The sequence below is a fragment of the Filicampus tigris genome, chromosome 20 (assembly GCF_054856515.1).
Source record: "Filicampus tigris isolate MCC_2025a chromosome 20, RoL_Ftig_1.0, whole genome shotgun sequence".
Classification (NCBI taxonomy): domain Eukaryota; kingdom Metazoa; phylum Chordata; class Actinopteri; order Syngnathiformes; family Syngnathidae; genus Filicampus; species Filicampus tigris.
Window position 1 is genome coordinate 10,649,721 of NC_141236.1, and position 18,120 is coordinate 10,667,840.

At 42.2% G+C, this 18,120-nt stretch overlaps 3 protein-coding genes across 4 annotated transcripts; 1 reads left to right on the forward strand and 2 right to left on the reverse strand.

The window, feature by feature from the left end:
• Positions 1-167: 167 nt before the first annotated feature.
• LOC147128286 (protein LEG1 homolog) lies at positions 168-4,808 on the reverse strand. Its single transcript, XM_086019477.1, has 8 exons — positions 4,440-4,808; positions 3,188-3,274; positions 3,040-3,113; positions 2,485-2,589; positions 2,289-2,407; positions 2,070-2,211; positions 1,875-1,971; positions 168-1,804 (listed from the first exon to the last, which is right to left on the reverse strand). The coding sequence occupies exons 1-8, from the start codon at positions 4,735-4,737 to the stop codon at positions 1,653-1,655; spliced, it is 1,074 nt and encodes a 357-aa protein (XP_085875603.1). The 5' UTR covers positions 4,738-4,808; the 3' UTR covers positions 168-1,652.
• stx7l (syntaxin 7-like) lies at positions 456-14,974 on the forward strand. 2 transcript variants are annotated; one of them, XM_086019482.1, is made up of 10 exons: positions 456-776; positions 10,830-10,923; positions 11,081-11,150; positions 11,229-11,319; positions 11,380-11,517; positions 11,734-11,780; positions 12,121-12,211; positions 12,295-12,367; positions 13,723-13,805; positions 14,013-14,974. In XM_086019482.1, exons 2-10 carry the CDS (start codon positions 10,839-10,841, stop codon positions 14,106-14,108), a joined length of 774 nt encoding a protein of 257 aa, XP_085875608.1. In that variant the 5' UTR covers positions 456-776; positions 10,830-10,838; the 3' UTR covers positions 14,109-14,974. The 2 variants fall into 2 exon arrangements, with proteins under 2 accessions (XP_085875608.1, XP_085875607.1); XM_086019481.1 differs by lacking the exon at positions 456-776 and adding an exon at positions 10,229-10,433.
• leg1.1 (liver-enriched gene 1, tandem duplicate 1) lies at positions 5,372-8,824 on the reverse strand. Its single transcript, XM_086019478.1, has 8 exons — positions 8,468-8,824; positions 7,707-7,793; positions 7,560-7,633; positions 7,024-7,128; positions 6,828-6,946; positions 6,271-6,412; positions 6,068-6,164; positions 5,372-5,654 (listed from the first exon to the last, which is right to left on the reverse strand). Exons 1-8 carry the CDS (start codon positions 8,763-8,765, stop codon positions 5,503-5,505), a joined length of 1,074 nt encoding a protein of 357 aa, XP_085875604.1. The 5' UTR covers positions 8,766-8,824; the 3' UTR covers positions 5,372-5,502.
• Positions 14,975-18,120: the final 3,146 nt, after the last annotated feature.

The following is an 18,120-nucleotide window of genomic DNA, read 5'->3' on the forward strand; positions in this document are numbered from 1 at the left end:
CAAGTTAAATACAAACTAAGTAACCTATTGGGTATGTTGACCATTTATTTCTGCAAATAAACGTGACTGTAAATGACAATATTTGCAGTTGCACTAAAACCATAATGTTTATTTTATTCAAACAATACCTAATCGCAAAATTAGATACTGAAAGAACTTGCGGTACGTTTTGCATTGGACTCTTTATTTGTATATACTGTATATTATTAGTTTTTTTAGAAATTAATATAATTTTTGTGTAAAAATATCACTGTTAAGATTAATACATTTATTTTCAAAAAGTGTACATATATCACAAAATCATATACAATTGATCAGCATGTTGAATAAAAAATAATGAAATACCTTTAATGCCAATAATAATACAGTTAAGGTTAATAAACATTATTTAATAAATTTCTAATGTGCGGTAAAGTTTTAATTGTAAGACTGTCATCCACACTGAAGGGGGCGTACATGAGCACACACGTTGGTTCATGTTGGTGCGGTTCTTCTACGCAGACACCTAGCTAGCTAGTAAGGGCTAACCACATCGGATCGTGTAGCTCACAAACGGTGGGGAATGAACACAAAACTCTCCGACAGCGTCTCTGTTGGGCCGAAAGGGATTTGATCTTGTCGACTGCAAATTACTTGTGCTAACTGCGACAATGGAGGAAAGCTCATTCTGACACTGAAAAGACTGAAATTAACGTTCATTTGGAAGACGACTGAACTTTTGAAGCTAAAGAAAATGAGAACCTCTACAAAGCGACAGACTTAATTTACAAGTAAAGGTAAGACAAACATTTTAAAGTTGACCTAAAATGAGATTACCATAAAGTAATCCAGAAATCTAATTAAAATCTAGATTGTGAACTTGACTTTACCATTGTTGTTACTTTTTAAAGTTTTTTTAAGGGGCTTTGCTTAAAGTATTGATAATAAAATAGTTTGAAATATGAACCTAATATTTTGTTATCTAGAGGCACTGTGGGATCAATAAAGGCATTCTTATCTTATCTTATAAATGAAAATGAATGTCACAATACTGTACTGGGTTATTCAATGAGATGCCTTTTAAATGAATAAGAAATGACGTCGTGATGACGCGGTGCACGGGCCCTGTTGCTAATATGCTCTCTTTAAACAGCCGCAAATGATAAAAGTGTGTAAAAAGATTGCTAGTATGATTTTAAATATGTTGGTTCAATTATAGTGATAAAATTATATATTTTGTTCTTTTTTTTTTTTTTTTAACCGAAAAGAGCCTTGAACTAAAACACTGATAAACCGCCAATAAGCATTTTCCACCGAAAAAATGGAGTTGCCTCCCCGCCAAAATAGGATTACAGAATATACCGGTATATGTACTTGTTAAAAATACATAAATAGATGAATTCACATGTGCTGAACCATGAGTCGGCGAGGGTCCATTGCATATAGATTATTACTTACATTTTAGTTTTTTGTTTTTTTTAAGTAGAATTCAGAAAACACCCTGTGATAAAATAAAAAGCTAAAAGAAAACGAGATCATGCAAACTCTATTGTGCTAATAATAACAGCGCACGCTTGTAGAACTTAAAATATTTTCATTGGCTGTTAAAAAAAAATAAAAATAAAAAACGGACATATGATACTCTTGTTGAGTTGCTGTGCTTTTGCGTCCCCTCAGCAGCTTGTGCCCATGCTGGTAATGATGGATATGAAGGTGCTTTGGGCAAAGCGGGGATTGAGCAGGAGCTGCTCCAGCATCTCTTTGCCCTTCTCTCGCGTGGTTACCGAGCACATGACGCCGCGCCACATGCGCACCAGAGCGCCTCCTGCAACAGCGTCATTACTCATTCGTATTGCAAGGCACCGCTGTATATATTTTTGACTGAAAATTCTTACCCAGCATGGAGTTCATGCTTGTCATCCAGCCGAAGACGGACAGCGTGTGGTTCTCTTCCTGAGTCATGTCAGCTATGTTGGGTGCTTGGTCACCCTCCTTTTCGTCAAACCAAAATTTTTAAAAAGCAGTTCATGTTTTCCATTGCATGAAGAAAGGAAGAAAAGGGAGTAACCCTAGCCAACCCCCAGCCTAACCTGCAGGATGCGTCCCGGCAGCGGCGTGAGGAACATGGCGGACTTCTCCAAGGTGGACTGGAAATTGGCGGCGGACACGTATTCGGCCGAGTTGAGCCAGCTGTTGGCGAAGTTCACCTCAGGGGCGGAATAGTGGCTCAGCCTGCGTGTCAGGGACAAATACAGAACTGAAGTCAGCATTTCTGTGCGGCGTTTTTCAAGGGTTGCCTATTTGCTTACTTGGCGCTGCAGGCTTCGGTGGCATGCAGCGACGCCATGTGGGCGTCCCAGTACAGGCCGAGGATGGAGTCTTTCTTCTCGTTCTCGGGCAGGGGGGAATCCGAGGAGGCCTTGAGGCCCTTCGGACATGCAGAGAAACCACCAAGTGAGAGCCCGCCCCTCAATGCAGGCCTTCAGTAACGCAAGCACTACATACCTGGAAGAAGGCGTCCCACTTAGCCATCACATCAGCGTAGCTGGTTGAGCAGTCGGCGTAGGTGGTGCAGTAGCCCTCTGCGCCTTCAGGTGCCTGCATCTGGACCTGGCACAGATGGAAAAAGTCATCACACTTGGTACTTAAAGATCCTTTAAAGTGAATCTTTTGAATTGCATCTTAGCAAATGACACAGTTGAAAGGTAATTGCTGACAACATTCAAAGACTGAGAACTATTTTTCACCATTTCAGTTTTCCTGATTTTTAAAAAAAAATGTTCCCCTCCCCACACTATGTAAGAATTTGAGGGCTTTCGTACAAATCATTGGTTATCGTGCGACATGCATTTAGGTAGCTGGCTTTGCCTACTCTTCAAAAATACGTCTTCACTTTGGATATTCTGCTGGCGTGGCTATTTTAGAGTGGCTACTTTAGAGCGCCTCATTATTGGGGAGAAAGGGTGAAAGAAAATTATTCAGACGTGACGATCCACATGTCAACCGAGGCTTCGTGTTGGAGTGACGTGGTGCGACTGTTTGTGAGAGTCCATCGGGTACCTGGACTCCTTGTCCAAACAATCCCTGCTGGGCGGCGGAGAGGAAGGGCAGGACGGACACAAAGTGGTTCACACCTGGAGGACCAAGACGATCATTTTATTAGAAGGCTATTTTTGATTTGGAATAGTGCACCACGGTCCATACTTACAGCCCCACCAGCTCTGGGGAGAGATGCACGTGGTATCACCGGTCGGCAGCCCGCAGGTTGTGGCGCCGGTTCGGTCGGCGAGACGGCCTGGCAGGGTTAAATATCATGTCAGCGGAATACAGAAATTCCACTTTATTGATGTAAGTTATCTACAACACAAATTCAGGGATTTAATCAATCAAGCAACTTGACTGTTCGTGTTGTCTTGGATGAAGTTTCGCCTCTTACAGTATCAAGCCTCAATCAGCTCGTGTTGAAAGACCAACTGAAGGCGCGCACTCAAGGCCAACAACAAAGCGCAGGATCTGCAGGCATTTGTGCCACGGCACAGATGTGCTGTCAAATGAAAATGAAGCCCAAAATGTTTGCTTACATTGCCCCAAAATCAAATGCGATCCAGGACAAACATTTAGCCGCTCTTTGCTGGGCTCTCAGTTGACATGTATGTCTGGCGTGTTCTGGCCTTAGAGTTCAGTGGATATGTTCAGTTGAAGGAATCGTTTAGTTTGAAAGTGCCGCTTAAGAAATCCCCACTTTCTATAAAAGCCACCGTTTTGCAAAATATGAAGAAAAAAGTTTTCACGTTGGTTTCCGTAATAATGAAAAAAAAGTCCTGGCCCTTCCATTGATTTTTCAAATGTCTGTTTGAGTCATCTGTCTGAACCTTTGAACAAGCTAACCGTGGAATCAATCCAGAAAAATCTCTTGCTGTAAACAAACGGTTTGATTGGCTCATCAAGGTCACGATTGCAAAGGGTTTACCATAGTACACTAGCTTAAGGTCTCATGTCAACTGAGGTCAATTGCTGTTTGAGAGAAAGTGTGCGTGCCATCACTCGCTCATTTTTTCGCGTACACAGTCTGTGACAGTGACCTATGTAACAGGGAGGTTGAGACTTTGGGTAGGCTAGCTATGGGAAAAGATTCAGGACAAGGCTTCATGAGTATTGTATCAATCAATGGAAGATTTCAACAATGATCTACAAAGCGATCTGCCTCCAAATCGCCTCCTCGTGATGGTTCTGCAAGGTGAGAGAGACTGATGCGTTATGGTTAATCAGCTGACAGACAAGGCCAAGAACGAGTCTTCGTCTTCGCTACAAACTGTGTCGAAAAGACTGGACGTGGGCCTGACCAGGTGTACCCTGTCCATCTGGGAACGTGGTGTTCTGGTGGCATGAGAAGGCACCGGGATCCCTGGCTTTTTTTTTTTTTTTGGACCGCCAAAGGAGGATCATCGTCGTCATCCCACCTGAAGTCAGCATCCATCCGAACTGCAGGGGCAGGCCCCACAGAGGACTGTCGGTAGCACCGGTGCCCATGCAGCCCATGAAGGGATCGGTGGCGGCGATCATCAGCCGGTACAAGCTCATGCGGTGCTGGAAGTTCCACGGGTTGGGCGTCACCATGTCGTTCTGCACCGGCAGGTCGCTCACCTGCGCCGCCGTCTGGGCCCACATGATGGGAGCGCCGTTTTCCAGGATGACCGCCGAGTAGGCCACGGACGCCGCCAGGGCCAGGAGGACGCAGGAGGCCGTGAGACGCTGCATGACTGAAGCAGAGGGAAGTAAGCAGAGATGGATGGAAGGAATCGAGAGCCGAAGACGCTGGATTAAAGCTAGTGATGTAAGCTCCGGGCTTTTGTACTTGGCGCGGTGACGTTATCGCAGATGTCGGTCCACGTGACATGTGGGTCAGTGGACCCGACGGTGAGATAAGAGGTGTTTGGATCGAGGGATCGAGACTATTGATTTCAAGATCAATGGACAGTCTGCACTGTATGAGCCTGAACCAGTCAGAGCAATCTTTGTTATTCCTGTGGCATTAGAAGATTTGATTGAAGTGATGAAGGTCTTTTTTAGGTCTGCTTAAGGAGCTAATGCTATCATTGGTGTAGATTGAGCTAGAAATGCTTGATTGACCACGAAGATGCGGTATCCTGTGGTGGATTGGATGGTGACTGTCAACGCAACTCACTTCACAAAAACAGTTTGGCTCATTGTGAACAATTACGAAATATATGAAAATAATTTCAAATGTAGTATCAATATAACATATTTTAGTTTTGTAACTGTTTTATTGACAGTGACACTTTGGAGGACTCCCCTTTGAATCCATGTTCAAACAAACTCCATGGTGTTAAAAATGACAACACACACTTGTATGACTTATGGAATTTTAATTGGCTGCTAAAAGACGGGTGGTGGTGATTTTATCTTGTTCACTGTTTGGAAAAAAAAAAAAAGTGAAGAAGAACACAAAAATGACACATGATGCTGGGTTTGGTGTGTTTGATTGGATGACGCCGCATCCCGTCAACAGCTTGTGGCCATGCCGGTGATGATGGACAGGAAGGTGCCAGTGGCAAAGCCGGGGTTGAGCATGAGCTGCTCCAGCATCTCTTTGCCCTTCTCTCGCGTGGTCACCGAGCACATGGCGCTGCGCCACATGCGCACCAGAGACCCGCCTGCAACAGCAGCAGCGCAGTTGCGTGTTAGTCAAAAGGCAAGAGCACTCGCTCGCCGTACTTAAGTAGAAGTACAGATACTTGTGTGAAAACAGACACTTGATGTACAATTGTATCTCAAACCAGCTTTGCCCGTTGCTTGTATGCTTAATGCAGTAACACCACATAGATGCTATTGATTAGCCTGTCTATGGTGTTTCCCATTATGTGTTAGCATCAGGCTAGTGGACTTTACGTCAAGGTTGTGCATGTTTTTTTTTTTTTTTACATAAATGACACATAATCCTCTTTGATTTATGTTTAGTTTGACAGTAGTAAACTTCAACTGGGTGTGGCATTACACAGCTTGAAGCCACTTTTTAAAATGATTATTTACTAGCCGGACGAAGGCTTGTATCTGGAAAAATTCGTACCCAGCATGGTGTTCATGCTCTTCATCCAGCTGAAGACGGACAGCGTGTGGTTCTCTTCCTGAGTCATGTCGGCTATGTTGGGTGCTTGGTCACCCTCCTTTTCGTCAAGCCAAAATTTAAAAAAACGGGAAAAAAAAAACAGTTAATGTTTTCCATGAAGAATGGAAGAAAAGGGAGTAACCCTAGCCCACCCCGAGCCTAACCTGCAGGATGCGTCCCGGCAGCGGCGTGAGGAACATGATGGACTTCTCCAAGGTGGACTGGAAATTGGCGGCGGACACGTATTCGGCCGAGTTGAGCCAGCTGTTGGCGAAGTTCACCTCAGGGGCGGAATAGTGGCTCAGCCTGCATGCCAGGAAGAAATATAAAATTGAAGCCAGCACTTCCTCACAGCGTGTACTTGTGAATTTGCAGGTGTTTAAGGGAACCGATGCTCCGTTATTTGTTGAAAATCTTGCCCATTCACTTTTTTTTTTTTTCCTCTCTCTGTACGCCCTAACATGGCATATAGAAAACTGTGCTTTAGGGCCATCTTGTGGCACCTATAGGCAATTTTAAGCCTTTTAGAGAGGCTATTTATTTATTTATTTATTTATTTATTTTTCAAAAAAAAGTTGTGACATCTTGCAGGCTGTGTTTAATTGCATTATTTAGCTCATGCATCGGGACAATAAAAAATGTGCTTTGGGCTATGAAAGCATTCCCCATTTTTAGGCTTTGAGCCATTTGTTGTCGGCTCTCGTAGGTCATTGTGATTTACTTGGCGCTGCAGGCTGCGGCGGCATGCAGCGAAGCCATGTGGGCGTCCCAGTAGAGGCCGAGGATGGAGTCTTTCTTCTCGTTCTCGGGCAGGGGGGAATCCGAGGAGGCCTTGAGGCCCTTTGGACATGCAGAGAGACCACCAAGTGAGAGCCCGCCCCTCAATGCCAGTTTATAGTCACGCATGCGCTACATACCTGGAAGAAGGCGTCCCACTTAGCCATCACATCAGCGTAGCTGGTTGAGCAGTCGGCGTAGGTGGTGCAGTAGCCCTCTGCGCCTTCAGGTGCCTGCATCTGGACCTGGCACAGATGGAAAAAGTCATCACACTTGGTCCTTATAAGGTCACTTCAGAGATTTGTTTCTAAATACATATACGAAGATAATTGCCGAAAACGTGCTAAGGCTGAGAACTCAATTGTGCCGAGCGAAGAGCAAGGAGGGTCGCAAAAAAATGTACATGTGACAGCCAACACGTATCGGGGCGTCGCCTTTTCGTGACGAGGCTTGGAAAAGTAACAAGCCTGCTGTGACAAAGTAAGAATTCGAGAGTAGTGTTTTCGAATGTCAAGAGCCGAAGTAAAAAGTCATCACAAAAATCAAAATGTGAAGTACAGAAAAATCGACTTAATGTAAAGTAACAAAGTATTTTTGGGACTTGGTAATAGTTATAGTGCGGTTAACATGGTTGCCAATAAGCGGGAGTCTACTTTGCGTGCAGTCCGTCGTGTACCTGGACTCCTTGTCCAAACAATCCCTGCTGGGCGGCGGACAGGAAGGGCAGAACGGACACAAAGTGGTTCACACCTCATGGGCAAGAAGAGCATTTTATTAGAAGGCTATTTTTGATTTGGAATAGTGCACCACGGTCCATACTTACAGCCCCACCAGCTCTGGGGAGAGATGCACGTGGTATCTCCGGTCTGCAGCCCGCAGGTTGTGGCGCCGGTTGGGTCGGCCAGACGGCCTGGCAGGGACGCAGCATGTCATGTGAGTGCAATACAGACATTCAGCTCTATTTTCCCCCAATTATCTATATACTCAGGGCATTGAATCGATGGCAACTGGACTGTTTGGGTTGGCGGCTTAGATGATTTTCGCCAAAAATCAGGAAAATTGCAATGGTCATAAACAGTTTCAGATTATGTCGCCACAGTTGAGTACAACACAATTCTCACTCTCTCTGCAAATAACTTCAAACATGTACATAGAAACACATTGCTGAATTCATGGTGTCTTCGAAAACAAGAGTGTTTTTTGTGGCGCAAGGGGTTGTCCACCAACAGTCTAGACGTTGGGTAGGCTAGCTAGTTGAAAGGAAACGATTCAGGACAAGGCTTAGCGAGTATTGTATCAATGAATGGAAAGTTTTATATATGAGCTACAAAGTCATCTACCCTCCGAATCGACTCTCTAAGACGGTTCAACAGGTGGGATGGCCTGATTCATAATGGTAAATCAGTTGACAGTCAAGATGTAGGACAAGTTTAAGTCTTTGCTGTATCAAAAGAACTGGACATGGACCTGACTGGGAACAACCCGTAGATCTGGGAACGTGGCGTTCTCAAGAAATGATAGGTCACCAGGATTCCTGGCAGGTACGACATGAATTTTTTTCGACTGCCATCTTTGTCATCCCACCTGAAGTCAGCATCCATCCGAACTGCAGGGGCAGGCCCCACAGAGGACTGTCGGTAGCACCGGTGCCCATGGAGCCCATGAAGGGATCGGTGGCGGCGATCATCAGCCGGTACAAGCTCATGCGGTGCAGGAAGTTCCACGGGTTGGGCATCACCATGTCGTTCTGCACCGGCAGGTCGCTCACCTGCGCCGCCGTCTGGGCCCACATGATGGGAGCGCCGTTGTCCAGGATGACCGCCGAGTAGGCCACGGATGCCGCCAGGGCCAGGAGGACGCAGGAGGCCGTGAGACGCTGCATGGCTGAAGCAGAGGGAAGTAAGCAGAGAAGGATGGAAGGAATCGAGAGCCGAAGACGCTGGACTGACGCCAGGGATGCAAGCTTTTGTACTCAGCCCACTGACATGATCGCAGATGTCGAACCACGTGATGTGTGGGTCAGTGGACCTGACAGCGAGATAAGGGCTGTTTGGACAAAGGGATCAAGACTATTGATTTTAAGATCAATGGACATGGTCTGCACTCTGCACCGTATGAGCTTGAACCAGTCAGATCAATCTTTGTTATTCCTGTGGCATTAGAAGATTTGATTGATGTGATTAAGTTCCTTTTTTGTTTACCTCTGCCAAAGAGCTTATGCTAACATTGGCAAGGCTAGAACTAGAAATGCAATAGCCCACTGTAGATTGGACAGACATAACTTATGCCGTTGTGGATATCCATTTGAATTGCTATAAAAAAAAAGTGAATGAAAGCACAATGATGATTAGCGAAGCCTAGTTGGGAAGTTGGTAAATTACAGGTTAATCAATTTAGTAAGCCTTTGATCTCAACTAAATATAATAACAAACAAACAGTGGTGCCCTCAACTACGAGTGACTCAATTTACAGGTTTTTCAACTTACAAGCATGGAGGGCAGATATTTTGGGTTTTGCTATTTTTACATCAAGCCGAGGTGTGGCAGATATAATCGGTCAGCAATTATTCAAAAAGAGGCAGTAATTGTTTTTTTCCACTCCAAGTTGAAGTTTTCTATTAAACTAAACCAACCAAAGAACATTATGTATTTGAAAGAATCACATAATTAATGCTAAATAACATTGAGCACTGTGATTGTTTTACTCTCAACACAACGGTTTGAACAGGTTTAATTGTAGTCCTGTTTGATTATTAATTATTCACACTCACATTTATTCATTAATGTATGTTTTTATGAAGTACAATGTTATGTAATACAACAAATTTAGGTTTTTTTTCAGAAGAAAATGCTGGAATGGATTAATGGCATTTCCATTCCTTTTAATTGTGTGTATTTAGAAGAAAAACATAATTTAATCAATTTAGAATAAGACTGTAATGTCACAAAATTTGGAAAAAATAAAGCGTTGTGAATACTTTAGGATGAAAACTTTTTTCTAAATTAAAAAAAAAAGCCTTTTCACAAGAAAATCAGAAATGATTTGTGGTTAATTATAATAATTACTGTATTTACAATATTTGCCTCCAAGCTTTTCCTCACCTCGTGATTTCAAGTCATTTTGTTTTATCACATTATGAAATGCTCAATAAAAGGGAAATACATTTTAATACAGGAGCGTGACATTATTTGCTATTCTGTGTTATCTTTATGATTAAATTCAGTGTGTCCAAAGGAAAACTTTATTGTCTATCGTCTGATGATTCGACATGGTGCGCTCACATTACGTCACGCATCAGGGCGGGACGACACCAGGAAGTAGCCAGCCACTAAACTCATTACAAGAGCGTAATATTTACCATTTTGCGTTGGCATCTTCATCTTTCATTCCGCGTGTTTAAAATATATGAAATAAAAAATATATTTGACTTTACTCCCCACCCCCCATCGACTCATGATTTAACACGGGGCTGTTTGGTCACGTGTCAAGGCGGGTGGACACCAGGAAGTAGCCTTGCGCGACACTGCTCCACTACACCACTGCTGCTAAGGTAAAATAAGTCAAACTTTTAAACACCTTAACTAAATACCCTTTAATCCAACGCCTAATTATAGATACATCTTAAAAGTGAAAAAAATAGACGCTTCATTTGTGCCTTAAAATAAGTCGACGTGGATGTGAACGTTAATCATTTTCGCATTTGGCATAAACTGGTGTAAAAACACGTCGACACTCGAAGAAGTCATCTATGGAACGTCCGCCCGTTTGTTGTTACACCTTTGCGGCTCATTCCCGCATGTTACCACTTTTGCGAAGGCAGTAAAGGTCCCCAATCACTTTCGGAGAAGTGAAATTGAAGGCTATGTTTGGACTAAGGCCAAGTTTGAATGAACTATTTCAGGAAATCCTAAAACGTGCCTTTTTCTACTACCGTGTCTCTTTCCAGTTCTCCATCATGGCCTACCAGGCTGGCTTTCCGCAGGAGCCCAATGCTCTGGTTCAAAACATCAGCTCCAACATCCAGAGGCTCACCCTGCTGAGTAATACCAACACACATACACACACACTACGTTATGCCAGTTTGTCCCAGTCAAGCACATATTGACTTGCATCGTCTGACATTAAGCAGGCGTATTAAACCCCCATCAAATCATGTTCCTGATAATTATGTGACCTCAACAAACTCTTGTTGTGCAGCCTCCGAGCTACAGAGGGCGCTGTCGTTGCTTGGAACAGATCAGGACAGTGACCAGCTGCAACAGACTCTGTGAGGTTACAAGAAGCTCGTGTTTGGCATGGTCAAGCTTTTCGGATGAAAATCCGTGAATGTGTCTTTGGTTGGCAGGCAGCAGAACCAACAACAAGGTAACCAGCTCGCCAAGGAGACCGACCGTCTCATCAAGGTGTTCAGCGCACTTCCTGTGGGCACAGACCAGGTACTGTCTTTCTTATTTTCTAGAGATGAATACTTTGGCTGACGAAATTCCATCACGCAGCGGCAGAGAAAGATCCAAAAAGAGCGTTTGCTCAATGACTTCTCGGCGGCGCTGAACTCCTTCCAGAGGACGCAGCGGGAAGCGGCCGACAAAGAACGAGAGTTTGTGGCCCGCGTCAGAGCCAGCTCCAGGGTGTCGGTGAGTAGCTTGGGCCAGTGTTGTCAAATAACATCAACGTGTTCAAGTTCGAATTTCTAAAATGTTTTTCCTTTAAAAAAACAAAAAAAATACACAATTGTGCCTCATTGTTGCGATGAGGAAAAAAAACACCCAAAAAAAGGGGGAAAAAAGCGAAATACTTTCAGATGGACTCACATTTGTTGAAATTGTGATGTTCACTTTCTTTCCCCGTAGGGAGGCCAGCCTGAGGCTCATTATGGAAGTGGTACCCCTTTCCCAAGGTAGTGCTTTAGTTTATAACCCCCATCTAAGTTTTATGTTCACTGGCCATTCGTCAGCCCCCTGAATTCTTCGTTGCATTTGCAAGCATGAGAACAACTGACTTTTTTTTTTTTTTTAGTAATTATTTTCACTGAGTAATACTTGTATGTTAGTCAAATTGAGGTGTACTTTATCTGGAGGTTTGAATCTATGAAGTTCACTGTATGCAGAGATGGTCTGTAGTTGAGCAGAAGTGCAGACACTTAACCAATAGTATCAAAAAATTAAAGGGGCCTATTTGGATGCAAGGTTTCAGCCAACGATGTTGATACACTTGTCGTTACAAATTTGTCGCCGCAGTGACATGCAGGTGCAGGATCAGGCCGAGGACGTGAGCGAGGATGATCTCCGGTTGATCCAGGAGAGAGAGACGGCTATCAGGCAGCTGGAGGTATGCAACGCTTCAAACAAGGATTCTCAACGGTCTCGATGTCAAATATACGCATTTGAACTTGGTCTTTTTGTTTTTTCCAGTCGGACATCACGGACATCAACGACATCTTCAAGGACCTTGGGATGATGGTGCACGATCAAGGCGACATGATCGGTAACTGTACTGTAGTTTTTCTTTAAAAAATTGCGATTTCAGCAAATGCAACTTCCTAAAGCTCCAAATTCAACAAATGACTATTTTCAGTCCTTTATAACTGATAAAATGTCTTGAAACACTACTGTTGCAGACGTCATTTGGCACAGTGCATTTGAACAAAAACTGTTTGTATTTTTGAAAAATACTGGAATTTTTGAGTGGTTTGTTGAGAAGCAATCAAATTATTCTCAAACATTTGACCTGAAAATGCTGAAGTTCCATTTGCATAGACTGTTTATTAAAAACCTCATTTGCATCATAATTTGCAATGCGGTGTATAGCAATTTTGTAGCTTTGTTGTTTGTAACAGTTTTTTGGATCAGATAAATCATGACTTATTTATGTCTAAATTCACAAAAATATCAACCACTTGTGCTGGATAAGACACACACAGAGCAAGCACAGATTGAGAGCAGAACAGCCTTTCCAACTGTGAATATATTTGTTTCATTGAAAGAAATTCCACAGCGCACCACCAGCTGAAATTGTGAATCTTATTTTAACAATATAAGCGCCATATTGTTTATATAAACATTTTTTAACATTGAAGAATAACGTTATATTATAACGTCATGAATATGAACTAAATAAACACAAAGAAAAAATTATTTTATAATGTTTCATATTGATACTTAGTGTGAAACATGGGCCTGTTTGGATAAACGTGCGTCACCAATTCGCTTGTCTCTAAGCAAAGACAATTAGCTACCCGCTGCTGCTGCTACCTACTGGTATGGAAGAGTACTACAATGTAGTAACTACATGATTATTCTGCCAGGCGCTACAACGCACAGGCACACAAATTTGATCATTTCCCACGTCCCGCCTGACAATATCTCGTGGCACACTAGTGTGCTGCGGCACAGTGTTTGAAAAACACTGATCTAAACATTTGACTGGCTTTCACAGGTTATTGCTGTAACTCCCCAGTCCATTTTAGCCAATCAGAAGGCTAACGAAAGTCCATTCAGACAGTTTTTTTTTCTAAATTTGTGTTTGTACACATTAGGGTCATTGGCAAGATGGAGCCTGGCCCAACTAACTTTAGGGTGAAAGGCCACGTACACTCTGGGCAGCTCGCCAGCCAATTGCAGAGCACATATAAACAACCGACCCCTCACGTTCACTCCTATAGGCAATTTAGAGTCTTTCAATAAAGTTAACATGCATGCTTTTTTGCGGGAGGAAGCTGGAGCATCAAGAGAACTTTCAAGTTGTGCATACCACCCAGATGTAAATGCATGAAATAGATCCTATTTCATGCAAAAAAAAAAAAAAAAAAAGTCATCTCCTCCTCCATCTGTGCTCCGCAGACAGCATTGAGGCCAATGTGGAGAGTGCAGATGTGAACGTCCAAAGTGCCACGCAGCAGCTGGCGCGTGCTGCCGACTATCAGGTAAAAGAGATAAGCAAAGGGTCATAAGGAGAAGTGTTCCAAGAAAAAGAAAAAAAAAAAAGTACTGGACAGTTTTGACCTGTGGAGAAATCTAAACACGGCCAATGATCCCATGACCTCCCTCTTTAGGGAAAAAAAGATACACAGGAGAAGAGAGTTCACTCGCGATATTATTAACCTGAATCATACCCTTTTTCATCTTCCAAGCGGCGCTCTCGGAAGAAGATCTGCATCCTGATTTTATTATTGGTGGTCGTCGCCGTCATTGTCGGACTCATCATCTGGGGCGCCACCAAGCAGTGAAGGCCTCCTTCTTTACGGCTCTCGCATGGTCTCCTCCTGCCAATCATTGTTAAAAGCGCAACGGCCACTTCATTGGGTACGCACATGCCAACTAGTGAGAGTCAATACTATAAGAGCTGTAGCAAACATTTCTGTCAAAGTGTTGAACTGGAATGGCACCCGGGTGCAGCGCAGACCTCCGTCGAGGCTGAACGAACATAAACATGGCAATGATGTTACACTCCAGTCCTGTAGGTGGCGGTAATGAACAATGCCATACACAGCAAGCTTTTTTTTCTTTAACTACAGCTCTGTCTACTGGCTCTGGTGGGTCACTGACCCTCCTGGCCCCAATGTAAGTAGACTGTAACATCTAAAAGTGTTCACTTTTTGACATACATTAGTTAAAATATCGATCAATGCAGTTTAAACGTGTACATTTTTTACTGTAGTTTTATTATACAGACTCAATATACACAGGGAAACATTTCCTGATTTTATCATGATTATAGCTTACAGCTAGCGAAAACCCCAAATTCACTATTTCAAGAAAAATTATAATAAATTAAATTATTTTTAATGTTGAAATTGGGTAAGTTAAGAAATGCTTTTTGAATGCAACTGTTACACAATTTGACCCAACTCTGCTGATTCCAAAGCACTGTTCTCATATAAGCCTATTATATTGATTATATTGTTGAGTTAGACACTTAGCATGAAATGAAGTTGCTTTTTCGTGTTTATATGAAGGAAGCTAAAAGCAGATAGTCGTCAAAGTATGGCGAGTAAACAAAACAAGCACACAGAACAGATCAAAATGTGTTTTTTGTTGTTGTTTGTAATTGCTGCCTCACATCTGCTCATTTTAATAAATATACCTTATCATAGTGACGTGAGTGGTTTTTGGAGCGGTATGCAAATTAAACTGCTGTGACAGCACTGGTGCAGGGCAGGAAGACGTTTGCAAGAACACCGAACGGAGAACGTGCTCAGGTAATTTGTTGTTTTTATGTATTAAATTTGCATCACAGACACGTGAAGCAGTGTCAATTTGTCAATGGTGTCTACTCACCATGTCTTGATTTCACAGACTACTGTAGTCAGCAAAAACGCGTTGGCTGATTGCAGCTTAGTGGCTGGCCTCGGGTCGCATAATTTCATATATAACAAACACTTCGACAAGTATTTGAACAATATAAACAGATTGAAAGTCATACACTAAAAGAATATAGAAGTGGGCTAGTAACGGAGCCTTGTGGACCACCATTTTGGCTTGGTATGTGTTTACCAGGCATTGGCTGATAATTAAGATGAAGTAACTACAGCAATGTGTTAAATGCACATAAATATGTAATGTTACTTAAACTGCAGTGCTAGAAAAAAAAAAATATATATATAAGAATGGAATATATGGGCTAGGTATTTTGGGTCAAATTGAAACAACCGTTTAGTGTTCAAAACCAATACTGTGCGTCATCTTTGCGCTGCCGTGATGAGGGATGAGATCGGGGGGGGCCCGTAAACTCCGGGCGAGTCATTGCGGACTTGGCTGAAGGCGAGTTGGAAGTAACAGATTGCTGACGCGCAGGAGGAAAATGTTGCTTTGGCAGGGGGCGAGCTATGGAAGAGGTTTTGGACGCGCAGGTGCGAATACATCATCTGGACCGCCAGGAAGTGCGACAGCCGGTACTTTTGGAATGTAGCAAGTTGCTGCAAAGAGCCCGCGTGTTTTTCCTACTACGCACTTTTGCCGGGAGCCTTAACGAGGTGTGGAGTTTGAGCATCGTTAATTGTTCACATTAAATGAAAGGTGCTATAAACAATCTGTGACTTGCAAAAGACTTTTCACCTTTTAGTCCTAAAAGCTTAGTTCTTCTGCATTGGAGAATTCAAGCAAGAAGGGACATTTCTTTGAGGACATAGACAATTCTACAACCAAATTCTAGATAAGGTGATTAATATTAGCTCTTTTAACATCTGATAGTTTTTTGCCACTTATGATTTTTTTTAAATGTTCTTTTGTTTTACACATTACTAAGATGGTGACAATGATAATGACATTCAAATATCCCCAATCCTCCAGAAATGCAACAAAGGTGGTTGACTTCTCGATGTTTCTCTCTGTTGTAAAGATAACGAAATACTTAAGGACAAAGTATTGTAAAACAATCAAGTTAGTTTTGGAAGTGTTAAGGGACCAACAATGAAGTCATTTTATTCCATATCTACTTTATTCTCATTAATAGACAAATTAATCTGTGAACAGTATTTTATTTTGCCAAATATCTGAGTCGGCATTAGCCTTAAAAAAATCTGTCAGGAGCAAATTCTCAGGGAAAAAAAAAGGTTTTCTTTAGGTTATATATTTTTTATAAATCAGTTGTAATCTTACAATTTAGAGAAAAAGTAGACACCTCTTTGGAAGATGTTTTTTTTCGTTGTCTTTTTTTCTGAGTGAGTCAGATTTTACAGCTGTTCTTGCAAGATCACAAAATGTATAACTTTTTCTTTGGCTTTTTCCTGACAGACATGCAATGTATTAGTTCCAGCAAGACTTATAAAATGCCACGAGCTTTCCATCATGAGGCGGCCTCAAAGGGTGAGTAGTTTTTCATTTTGGTTTTCATTGTACAGTGGGTCACTTCACGTTTATAGAACAGTTGAGAATATTCATTACTGTACTTCAAACGACACATTTCCACATTACATGCCCGTTTAGCATTTCCTTGACAGACATGTTTGGATCACGTCCCGCTTGGCGAAACCCCCCTTTCAATCCAATTTAGTGCACTTAAAATAAATAAATAAATAAACAAATTAAAAATCAAGGCCAAACTTGTCATCGTATATAAGTGAGTGCTCATTACAGAATGAAAGTGGCGGAGCACAAGAGGGGCCGTTTGTTACTACATGATGATGATGATGATGACGACGATGACTGTGACTCAGTTGACTCAGTTTACTCTTCTGAGGATTATGCCTCTTGCTCCGTTTCGGTGTGAAAGGGAAGGAATGATGTTTTTTTTCCTCGTTATTAATGCAAGCTCGGCTGAGGTCATTGCAGTAGTTGAGGTGGCAATTTTTTTTTTGACAGTTTTGTCTTGTGAATATGCCTCTTCTGTGTGCGCGTGATGTATTCAGTTTGGGTTCAGCGGAGGTGCAAAAAAACCTGGAGCTGGGTATTGTTCCCAGCAGGGGGCAGTAGTTGATTAGCAACACGCTACTATGAAAGGTAAAAAGCATTGTTGCATAGCCTATGTCCAGTGAACACCATGCCTTTAATTTTCACAATTTTATCCATTAAGAAAATACAGCTTTATACTCTTGATATGCATTTTTGCTCCAAAAATACAGTATCACTTTATTCCCATTGTATTGTGCTTTCTTACTAGTAAAAGAGTCATTCTTCATGACATTGACATTACACACTAAAAAAAAAAAAGACTACAACTTAATCTCATCGGCCCCCAAACACCCAAAAAACAGTTTATAGTGATTTTTTTAATAAGGAAAAGACAGCACTGTATTGTATCATATAAAAACATACAGTAATAGCCTAATTCATTTCAATATTAATTGGGTTGCGCGTCATCATTTCATGCATTGATTCAATGGGTATTTTGTGTCTGATGTGCATGCCTTTGCCACAGGGGACGGTAAAATGCATACAGACAATGCATATAGGTTTGATGACGAAACACGGAATAGCATCGCAAAAAAGCTACAGTAATATAAGATAAATAAGATAATAAAGAATATCAGAATACTTGATAAAGAATAATGTGGATGCCCGAGTATTTTTATATCGTCTGTCTGTGTGTGTTGCTACTGTACTGTTGTTTAAACGTTTATAACCGCAATATGCTAGTTTCATTAGCCCTTCTATGGTGTTTTCCATTAGGCGTTAGCGTGAGGCAAGGACTTTATTCTCACAAGATTACCACTTTTCCTTTTGTCAGAAACTTTGTTTTTGTTTTCCCAAAAAGCTTATTGAAGCTTATGACTGGTTCCTCTCCTCTCTTCTTTCATTGCA

Bases quoted from the DNA above. Each gene is read 5' to 3' on its own strand.
- LOC147128286 (XM_086019477.1), bottom strand. From the start codon at position 4,737: ATGCAGCGTCTCACGGCCTCCTGCGTCCTCCTGGCCCTGGCGGCGTCC. The intron at 2,590-3,039 runs GTACCCGATGGA...CATCTGTGCCAG, and splicing joins TGTTTGGACAAGGAGTCCAG to GTCCAGATGCAGGCACCTGA. The intron at 2,408-2,484 runs GTATGTAGTGCT...GCATGTCCGAAG, and splicing joins AGTGGGACGCCTTCTTCCAG to GGCCTCAAGGCCTCCTCGGA.
- leg1.1 (XM_086019478.1), bottom strand. From the start codon at position 8,765: ATGCAGCGTCTCACGGCCTCCTGCGTCCTCCTGGCCCTGGCGGCATCC. The intron at 7,634-7,706 runs GTAAGTATGGAC...CTTGCCCATGAG, and splicing joins TCCCCAGAGCTGGTGGGGCT to GTGTGAACCACTTTGTGTCC. The intron at 6,947-7,023 runs GTATGTAGCGCA...GCATGTCCAAAG, and splicing joins AGTGGGACGCCTTCTTCCAG to GGCCTCAAGGCCTCCTCGGA.
- stx7l (XM_086019482.1), top strand. From the start codon at position 10,839: ATGGCCTACCAGGCTGGCTTTCCGCAGGAGCCCAATGCTCTGGTTCAA. The intron at 10,924-11,080 runs GTAATACCAACA...CTTGTTGTGCAG, and splicing joins CCAGAGGCTCACCCTGCTGA to CCTCCGAGCTACAGAGGGCG. The intron at 12,368-13,722 runs GTAACTGTACTG...TGTGCTCCGCAG, and splicing joins CGATCAAGGCGACATGATCG to ACAGCATTGAGGCCAATGTG.